Source organism: Nicotiana sylvestris, chromosome 3, assembly GCF_000393655.2.
Source record: "Nicotiana sylvestris chromosome 3, ASM39365v2, whole genome shotgun sequence".
In the NCBI taxonomy this organism is placed as follows: domain Eukaryota; kingdom Viridiplantae; phylum Streptophyta; class Magnoliopsida; order Solanales; family Solanaceae; genus Nicotiana; species Nicotiana sylvestris.
This window is the reverse complement of record NC_091059.1, coordinates 44,619,474-44,629,637: the sequence shown is the minus strand read 5'-3', so window position 1 is coordinate 44,629,637 and position 10,164 is coordinate 44,619,474. Positions and strand designations below refer to the sequence as shown.

The 10,164-nt window shown below is 36.4% G+C and overlaps 2 protein-coding genes across 2 annotated transcripts; both read left to right on the top strand.

Annotated features, from left to right (window-relative positions):
* Window positions 1–353: 353 nt before the first annotated feature.
* Window positions 354–2,685, top strand: LOC104242260 (anaerobic nitrite reductase MHB1). The gene is made up of 4 exons (XM_009797289.2): window positions 354–508; window positions 1,207–1,321; window positions 1,471–1,587; window positions 2,400–2,685. The coding sequence occupies exons 1-4, from the start codon at window positions 411–413 to the stop codon at window positions 2,526–2,528; spliced, it is 459 nt and encodes a 152-aa protein (XP_009795591.1). The 5' UTR covers window positions 354–410; the 3' UTR covers window positions 2,529–2,685.
* A 4,470-nt stretch (window positions 2,686–7,155) lies between these two features.
* Window positions 7,156–9,868, top strand: LOC138887289 (uncharacterized). Its single transcript, XM_070169018.1, has 6 exons — window positions 7,156–7,265; window positions 7,631–7,778; window positions 8,074–8,376; window positions 8,495–8,614; window positions 8,672–8,872; window positions 9,359–9,868. Exons 1-6 carry the CDS (start codon window positions 7,156–7,158, stop codon window positions 9,866–9,868), a joined length of 1,392 nt encoding a protein of 463 aa, XP_070025119.1.
* Window positions 9,869–10,164: the final 296 nt, after the last annotated feature.

Here is a 10,164-nt window from a genome sequence, read left to right as displayed (position 1 = left end):
GGTTACCTAAAACGGAAGGAGTAGAAAACAGCCTTAGTTGAGATATTTTAGGTGGCCACTCTGTATTTGGCCTTAAAACATAAAAAACGAACTCTATATATTGACTGTTGCTCTCCCACTAGACGTTCTCTGATGCTATTTGTCAACCATTTAGAAAACCATCAATTACGTCATCACTCACTAAAGCCCACAAAAGCAATCAAAAACCATGTTCAGCCTCCAGTCCCTGGTTTTCATTTTCATCTGTATTTTCCATTTGACTCTTATCTTCCACACCATGTGGTGGGCTCTCCATCACCATGAAAGGTTAAGCACTTCAGTCAAAGTACTATATATACACAGCGTATTCCCAGCACCATGCATATCCAGTCAGGAAATTCACATACTCACTTTTTATCCCAAAGATCATCATGGGTAGCTTTACAGAAGAGCAAGAAGCTCTGGTTGTCAAGTCATGGGATTCCTTGAAGAAGAATGCCGGCGAATGGGGTCTCAAACTCTTTCTCAAGTACGTATGCACACTCACAACTATAGCTTTTATTTATTTGTTTAAAATATATATCTTTATGAATTAAACCAAGGTGGCAGGTTTCTACTCTCTGTCATTTTCTTTATTTATTGTCCAAATAACCATATATATATATAACGCATTCTTCGACCTAAAACTTTTATTTTTTATGACCTATTTTGTGTACACGACCTCTAGACTGGTAGACAAGAGTAGGTTGTTCCATTGGTCAGGGGCGGACCTAGAGCATACAATACGGGTTTTTGGGAACCCAATAACTTTTGCATAGACCCTGTATTTATATTAAGAAATTCACTAAATATTTGTAAATATCTGTGAATCCAGTTATTATTGCATATTAATCTAAAATTACGGTATGGACCAATAAGCCTCAAATCATGAATCCGCGTCTGACAGTGGTGAGCACCCTCCACTTCCAACCAAGAGGTTGTGAGTTTGAGTCACCCTAAGAGCAAGGTAGAGAGTTCTTGGAGGCAGAGATGCCGATGATCTATCGAAAACAACCTCTCTACACCAGGGTAGAGGTAAAGTTTGCGTATACACTATCATTTTCAGACCGTACTAGTGAAATTATACCGGGTTGTTGTTGTTGACCTCTAGGCTTTCGATCGGTTTATTTGAATTGACTTGTTTCCTATTCTTGAATATATGATGGATGGATTTTTTATGCTTTTTAGGATATTTGAGATTGCACCATCGGCTAAGAAACTGTTCTCATTCCTCAAAGATTCAAATGTGCCCTTGGGGCAAAATGCCAAACTCAAGCCTCATGCTAAGTCTGTCTTTGTTATGGTAACAATATCGTTACAGTTAGCTGCTACTCCTTCCTCTCTACGTTACGTTCTTTACCTTTTTCGTTAAATCAGCTAAGCTAAATACAACATGATTAATGTATTATACACTGATGTCAATCTTTTTTTCATTTATTTGTTTCACTGAAGACTTGTGAAGCCGCAGTTCAACTTAGAAAAGCAGGAAAAGTAGTGGTGAGGGATTCAACTCTCAAAAAGTTGGGTGCTACGCACTTCAAATACGGCGTCGTTGATGAGCATTTTGAGGTATAATCTCCCTTGCATTAGGCTATACTTGACGTACCAAAACGATTTTCCCTTTTCAAGTAAGAATGAGTGATTTTATGGTGTGTCTCACCCGATTGATATTAATTGTGTAAGGTCTTTTTTTTTTCTCATTGCGGACCCATATCTTACATATTTGGGTCCACAAAAATCTGGAATTACAAAGTTATGAAACAAAAAAAAAAAACTTCACACAATTAGTGTTTAGTTGTGTGAAGCACAAAATAAAATGTTTCACTAAGAATGGATCTTCTTAGTACTATAAATGTCATGTTTAATGGAGTAATACATAACTGACTTTTTGATTAATTAGTGTCCGAAATCAAATCTATCAAAACTTCTTTTTCAAATAAAAAGCTTAAATTAAATATTTCAAAAACTATAAAGAGACAACAACACGAAAATTGCATTGAAAAATCAACAACGGTCCAAGATGACTAATTTTGACATTAAGGATATTTTAAAAAATTGGTGAGTGCCTCTGTTAGGCATTCGGGAGATGGTTTCTCGACTAACGAGTTATCTGTCATGTTTTATAACCACTAGAATTATAAAATACTCTTTTGGCTCTTGTATCACTAAAGGGGCTTACAATGTTTCCGCTATAATTATAAATACTCGAAATAATCTCATGCAAATTAATCTCGTGTTTTTTATTTTTTTTCTCTAATTTCTCTCATAATTGATTTTAGTTTTCTTTTTCCGCCTTAAAAATTTAATTTGATAGCTAAAGGCGCCAACTTTCGAGTGTGTAATTGACAAAATAAATGACGGAAGAATGTTTGAATTGACAGGTAACAAAGTTTGCCTTGTTGGAGACAATCAAAGAAGCTGTTCCAGATATGTGGAGCGTTGATATGAAGAATGCGTGGGGCGAGGCCTTTGATCAGTTGGTCAATGCTATCAAGACCGAGATGAAGTAGACTTCTTCATCCTATCCTACAAAGTTGAATGCAAACATATACTAATAGTATTTGTTTTTTTCAAATTTTCATCAAAATGTAATACGTAGCGCCTGTTGGGTTATGTCTTTCGTGTATGTGTATGAAATACTATGAATTACTACATTTTTCTAAAAGAGGAAGGTCATACTCGCATCGCATGTCGGTGATGTTACGAGAAGTACCTGGTGAGTTTTAGACTAGATTTCACCTTACCTCCTTAAACTTTTAGGGTAGGGAAACAATCCCCCTCACCTTTTTGAAAGAGAAAGGAAACTCTCTTTAACTCAAAAACGAACCAAAAAAATAAAAAAAAATGATCCTTGTCAGAATTTACAAAGTGATCCTTATCACTTGATTTAGGACCGCTAGGCCATAAATTTTGCCAAAATAAATTTGGAATTTATTTGGCAAATATATGTATGACCATAGATTTTGCTTACATTTTGGCAAAATTCCAAATCCCAAATTTCAAATCCCAAAACCAGCTCAATAGCTTGTTTTGGGCCAAAATATCACTATTACATTTTTTAAAAATTGTCCTAAACTTTTACATTTTATAAAAAACCCACCATTTATTATTTTGTAACAATTTTATTTCGTCTTCTCGGTCTTTTGTATCAAATTTATTTATGTTCAGGACTATGATTTGCGATAATATGATAAATGTTATTGATAATAATTCTGTTGGGTATTTGTAATAGTTTTTAGAACTTGTGGGTATAAGTCATGTTTCATTTTTTTCCAAAATCAATTTAAGAAATATGTTATGAGAACTGATGTTCAAACACATTTTCATCTTCAAACCAAACTTCACCCAAATCAAAATTTTTAAAATAAATTTGGAAATCTATGGCCAAATACTAGCTCCGTATTTACTATTTTCCTGTTCATATAACATTGGTATATATATTTGTTGCTCTACTTATTATATACTTTTATTCTATTGTTCACGTATACCTATGACTTTAGTTGACTTTTTCTAATGCAAGACCCCGAGAGCTCTGCCAAAGTAGTCAGCTCCTTATTGCCCTGTTGGGTTAGAACTAAACCACGTCGGAAATTTCTGTTCAAGATTCACAGCCGCTTCTAGCTGACATGCCATCATCTCCTATAGTTGGTGTATCGGTGGTAAAATGACGTAACACGTGGAATATTTGAATGCTGATATAGCATGACACGTGAAATAGTGATATAGAAATAAGTGATATCCTCAATTAAAAGAATTAATTGGGAGAAAAAACCACGGGGAGAAATACCCAAAGACCGTACAGAGAAGAGAATTGGACCTAACAGTTGACAAAGAAGAGATGAGGACAGAATAAATAATGAACAAAAGGAACGAAAGATACATGAACTGTAAGTAAATAAGGAAGGATAATCGGAATAGTTATATGGTATTTATAGCTATAAATATGCATATCCAAGATAATGGGCAATCAATATCATTATGCCCATAATAAACCCAAATTACGTGGGAAAACCATTATAATTGTACATTCATATATAAGGACACAATTTTATTTGTAAAGATAGATCTCAATACTATTGAAATATACTCTTTACTTTAATGCTTTTTCGAAATTCTCTATCTTAATTTTACATTTTGATCATCAATTAGTTCCTTTGCCATACTTATCAATTTCTTTAAATATCATTGTGAAAGTGAAGTAAAATTTGGCTATTAGTAATCTGTTTTCTCCTAAATTTAGACTTTGGTCAAGAAACATATTTTTTTGTTAAACAAATTGGTTCAGTTACCGGAAATCTGATAATCTTTTCACTTTACAAATTATCTTTATGACAAGCAATCATGCCAACTGTCAACGAAAAAAACCAGCTAAATCCACAGGACGGAGAAACTCCACAAATCCCTTCACCACAAGAATCTCCTCGACTGTCCCGAGAAGGGACACCTGAAAGATCAACAACACACACGAATGATCATTAAGGGGACGAGCAAACTATCGAACAAGACGCTTTAAAACAATTGATCGCAGAACACGTGAACAACGCTCTCTAAGATTTTATTAGGGGATTGCCAACTGCTCCACCAACTCCTCCTCTAACCAATACCGCAATCATAGAAAACCTATGCCCGGGACTTGCCAATTCAGAAAACGGAGGAACTCCCAGTGAATCTCGTGATGGAAGGTTAGGTACACCAAATAATTCTGATTTACAAAGTTTGGTACTAACTTTGCAGAAATAGCTAAAAGAGCAAAATAATCGCATAGAACAAATACCTGACGTACCACCCGTGATTAAAGGTGTAGATATTGATAAATATCCACAGCAGCCCTGGAAGCCGAGTGCAACACCTTTGCCGATTCGTAAGAAGATTAAAATTCCTGATATTCTAAAATATGATAGAACAACTGACCCACGAGATCATCACGTAACCGTGTTTACATCTGGCGTGAAAGGCAATGATTTAACTAAGCAAGAAATCGAGTCAGTTTTGGTCAAAAAAATTGGTGAAACACTCACGAAAGGAGCATTAACGTGGTATTCTATCTTACCTGAAAACTCTATTGATTCTTTTGCTGAACTTGCAGATTCATTTATAAAAGTACATTCGGGGGCTCAAAAAGTTTAAAAAAAAAAGGAGAGAAGACATCTTTAAGGTAAAACAAGGAAACACAGAACTACTCAGATAGTTTGTGGATAGATTCCAATGGGAGAGGATGATGTTACCACGAGTACCTAAAAATTGGGCGGCCAAGGCGTTTGTAAGCAATCTAAATGAGAAATGTTCAGAAGCCACGAGGAGTCTGAAAGAAAGTTTGCGAGAATTTCCAGCAACAACTTGGAACGACGTGTATAACAGATACAACACGAAGCTGCGAACAGAGGAAAACATAGTTGCACAACCAAGGGTTGATGAAAGAGCAGGGTCAAGATGCTCAGAATCAGAAAAAAGGACCGGAAAAAATAGGTACGAGCCTTATATGGGTCCTGCAGGTCAAGATTCTCGTTCCAAACAAAAAAACTTACAATACAAATCGAGGTCAAGGCGAAAAGATGCAGGTTCTTCACCTAGATTCAGAAAGGAACGGGATGTGTGAGGAGACAATTTCAACACACATACGAGAATCTGAGACTATAGTTTTAGTGTTAGTACCTCCGATTTGGTGACTATTTTAAAAGGTATGGGAGATAAGGTACGGTGGCCTAAAGAAATGAGGTTAGATCCGAGCAAAAGATATCAAGATTATTGGAGTGAATTTCACAACTATCATGACCATAGAACAACATATTGCAGGTTACTACAAGGAAAGGTTGAGCATTTATTGAAGCAAGGTTATCTAACTGACCTGTTCAGCGAGAAAGGTAGGCAATCATATATGAAGAATAGACAAGAACCCCCAAAACCCCCATCTTTAAAAAGAACAGTCAATGTAATAACCGGGAGAGACGAGGTCAATGATGTGACTTATACAGCAACAAAGAAGACATCAAAAGTCACAGTCACTCATGGGAAGAAAATACGTCACACTTTGGAAGGAGATAATATAACATTTGATGATGAAGATGCGGATGGCTTGATGATTCCTCACAATGACGCACTAGTAATATCCTTACTTTTACACGATACTAACGTAAAACAAGTTTTGATTGACCCAAGTAGTTCCGTAAATATTATTTTACTAAGAGTGGTGGATGAAATACAAATTGACGACAAGGTGATACCAAAGGCCCGAACTTTATCTGGGTTTGATAATTCAAGTGTTATCATAAAAGGAGAAGTAGTGCTAGCTACGTTTGCAGAAGGGGTTATCAAGGATAGAAAGTTTCAAGTGATAGATGCAGACATGGCTTATAATATAATCCTAGGAAGATCATGGATTCACGATATGGATGTTGTACCGTCCACATTGCATCAAGTTATCAAATTTCCTTCAAAGTGAGGGATTCATCAAATCCGTGGATATTAACAAGCTTCGAGGAGTATCAATTATGTAATTGCTACCAGCACAATGAACTAGGTGGAAGGCAAGAAATAGCAGTTATAGAATTCAGTTGAGGATGTTGCAATACAAACCTCAACTGAAGGCATTCCAGCACAAGAGCCAGAAGAAAGTGAAAATATTAAGACAACTACCGAAGAACTCAAAGCGGTGGTGCTATTTAAACACTGGTTGGACAGAAAAGTTTTTAGGGTGTAAACCTGAGCACAAAAATGAAAGGTAAGTTAATTGAAATTTTAAAAGCTAACTCAATTTGCTTTGCTTGGCCGCATTCAGATATGACAGGTATACTGCAAGAGGTGATGACTCACAAACTGAACGAAGACCCATCATATCCACCTATCAAGCAGAAGAAAAGGAAGCAAGGATCCTTCAAAAATTAGGTGATCCAGGATGAGGTACAAAAACTTTAAAAATTGGATCAATACGATAGGTAAAATATCCTAACTGGCTAGCTAATACTGTGGCAGTACCAAAAAAATGGGATATTGCGAGTTTGTGCAGATTATACTGACTTAAATAAAGCTTGTCCTAAAGATTCATTCCCTTTGCTGCACATAGATCAACTAATTGATTCTACCGTAGGACATGAGCTTTTAAGTTTTTTATATGCATATTCAGGATATAAATAAATAAAGATGGATCCTACAGATAAAGAAAAAACTTCCTTTATCATAGACAGAGGGACTTACTATTACAAAGTCATGCCTTTTGGTCTAAAAAATGCTGGAGCCACATACCAAGATTGGTAACTAAAATATTTCAAGAACATATGGGAGAGACTATGAAAGTCTACATTAATGATATGCTAGTCAAATCGACACAGGCAGGAGATCATTTCTAGCATTTGTCGGACACTTTTCAGATTTTCCGCAAGTACAATATGAAGCTAAATCCAAAAAAAATGTGTTTTTGGCGTATCTTTAGGTAAGTTTTTAGGTTTTCATGTTTCTAACAAAGGAATTGAAGTAAATCCTGCACAAATCAAGCTATAGAGGAAATACCCGATATACTCTCAAGTAAAAAGGAAGTGCAGAGATTAACATGAAGAATAACAGCACTAGGGAGATTTATTTAAAAATCATCAAAAAAAAGTTTTAAATTCTTTTTCAGTATTGAAAAAGTAGAATCAATTGAATGGACTGATGAATGCCAACAAGCCCTCAAGGACATAAAATCATATCTTTCAAATCTGTCTTTGCTAGCCAAACCGAAAGACGGGGAAAGGCTGCTTATCTACCTTGATGTGTCAGAAGTGGCGGTAAGTGCGTTATTGTACAAGAGGATAAAGGTAAACAATCTCCAATATATTATGTTAGTAAATCTTTTTTAGATAGTGACACACGATACCTTGATCTAGAAAAACATGCTTTAGCACTAATTATGGCATCTAAAAAATTGAGTTATTTTCAATGTCATCCTATCTCCGTAATAATAGCTTCCCCCCTGAGGAATATATTGCATAACCAGGAACTATCTGGTAGGTTAGCTAAGTGGCAATAGAACTCAGTGAGTATGATATCACATACCAGCCCAGAACTGCAATAAAATTGTAGGTTTTAGCAGATTTCGTAGAAGATTTTAGCACAAGTTTAGTTCATGAAGCAGAAAAGGGATTACAAGTATTTATTGGATCTAAACCAGTGACTTGGACTTTATTTACTGATGGTTCCTCGAATGTAAAAGGAGCATGCTTAGGTATTGTCCTAATTCCACAATCAGGAGAAATCATAAGACAAGCAATAAAATGTTATACTATCATTACTAATGAAGTAGAGTATGAAGCTTTGATTGCAGGTCTGGAAATAGCACGAGAACTTGGCATAGAACAGATTGTAATCAAAAGTGATTCGCAGCTTGTAGTTACCAACTGCAGGGGACTTACATAGCAAGAAAGGCACGAATGCAACAATACCTGGAAAAGGTATGTGAACTAGGTAGACAATTTCAATCGTGAAAAACTGTTCAAATACCCAGGGAGAGAATACAGAGGCAAATGCGTTGGCCAATCTCGCATCTGTTACGGAAGTAACAAATGCAGAAAATGCTATTGTAATACATTTGTTTCATTCGATACTTGATCAAGTCAAGAACGAGGTAAATTTTAATAATTTAACTTGGGATTGGAGGAACGAGTTTGTCAATTTTTTGCAGTACGTAATCTTGCCCGAAGACAAGAAAAAGTCACAGGTACTTCACCAAAAAGCTGCCTGGTATTGCTTAATTCGTGGAAACTTATTCCGAAAGATGTTTGGTGGACCTTTAGCATGGTGCCTTGGTCCTTCACAAACAGAATATGTAATGAGGGAAGTACACGAAGGGCACTATGGCAATCGTGCTGGGGGAAGATCATTGGTGAATACTTTAATAAGAGCAAGATAATATTGGCCAAAAATGGAGAAAGAAGAAGAAAACTTTATAGCCAAGTGCGATAAATGTCAACGATATGCCAATAACATGCATCGCCTAGCAGAATTGTTACATTCAGTTATCGCGCCATGTCCTTTCATGAAGTGTGGCAGGGATATCGTAGGTCCGTTACCTCAAGCCAAAGGAAAGGTATGATTTCTATTGGTTTTAACATATTATTTTTCAAAATGGGTAGAAGCAGGAGCTTTCAAACAGGTGCGAGAAAAAGAATTCAGGGACTTTATTTGGGCGAAATATTATCCATCATTTTGGAGTTCCAAAGGAAATCGTGTGAGAAAATGGCCCGCAATTCATAGGCACAAAAATCACAGAGTTCTTTCAGAGTTGGAAGATTAAACGGATTACATCCTCGCCTTACCATCCCGTAGCTAATGGGCAAGCTGAGTCAACAAACAAAGTTAATATTAATAGCATAAAGAAAAGATTAGAGAAGTCAAAGGGCAATTGGCCAGAAGTGTTAGTGGGAGTATTGTGGACTTATTAAACAACTACAGAACAAGTACGGGCGAGACTCCATTTTCACTCCACTATGGCACTGAAGCCCTAATTCCTGTTGAAATAGGTGAACCAAGCATGAGATACACACATGCTATTGAGGAAGCAAATGAAGAAGAAATGCAGGTAAGTCTGGATTTATTAGAGGAAAGGAGGGAAGTTGCGCTAATAAGGATGGCGGCTCAAAAGCAGATGATTGAACGATGTTACAACAGGAAAGCAAATCTGTGGTACTTCAAGATTGGAGACTTCGTCCCCAAAAAGGTGTTTCGGTCAACGACAATGGCTAATGCGGGTAAGTTAAGTCCAAATTGGGAAGGCCCTTACAAGGCTCGAGGCATCGCTGGAAAAGGGGCGTATGAGCTGGAAACCATGGATGGCAGCATACTACCATCACATTGGAACACTGTTCATTTGAAGAAGTAATATTTCTAGGCAAAGGAAGTACCCACGATCAGTCATCACTCAGATATAATTTTATTTTGAGTTTTTGAATTTTACTAACAATTTTAGATGATAAACAAAAAGCTAGCCCGTACCAAATGATGATATTAGACCCGAAAGACATGCGGAATATTGAATTATTCCTGGTCTAGGTTACAACCTTTCTGATGGAAAAGAGGGATTAAGCAGTCATCATCTAAACATATACCTCCGAGCCTCGTGTGTATTTTCCTTTTCAGGGAATGGACCAAAAGGAAGGAACAATCTAGGAGTTCGAG

Bases quoted from the DNA above. Each gene is read 5' to 3' on its own strand.
- LOC138887289 (XM_070169018.1), top strand. From the start codon at position 7,156: ATGGATCCTACAGATAAAGAAAAAACTTCCTTTATCATAGACAGAGGG. The intron at 7,779-8,073 runs GTAAGTGCGTTA...ATAAAATTGTAG, and splicing joins TTGATGTGTCAGAAGTGGCG to GTTTTAGCAGATTTCGTAGA. The intron at 8,615-8,671 runs GTAAATTTTAAT...AATTTTTTGCAG, and splicing joins TTGATCAAGTCAAGAACGAG to TACGTAATCTTGCCCGAAGA.
- LOC104242260 (XM_009797289.2), top strand. From the start codon at position 411: ATGGGTAGCTTTACAGAAGAGCAAGAAGCTCTGGTTGTCAAGTCATGG. The intron at 509-1,206 runs GTACGTATGCAC...TATGCTTTTTAG, and splicing joins GGTCTCAAACTCTTTCTCAA to GATATTTGAGATTGCACCAT. The intron at 1,322-1,470 runs GTAACAATATCG...GTTTCACTGAAG, and splicing joins CTAAGTCTGTCTTTGTTATG to ACTTGTGAAGCCGCAGTTCA.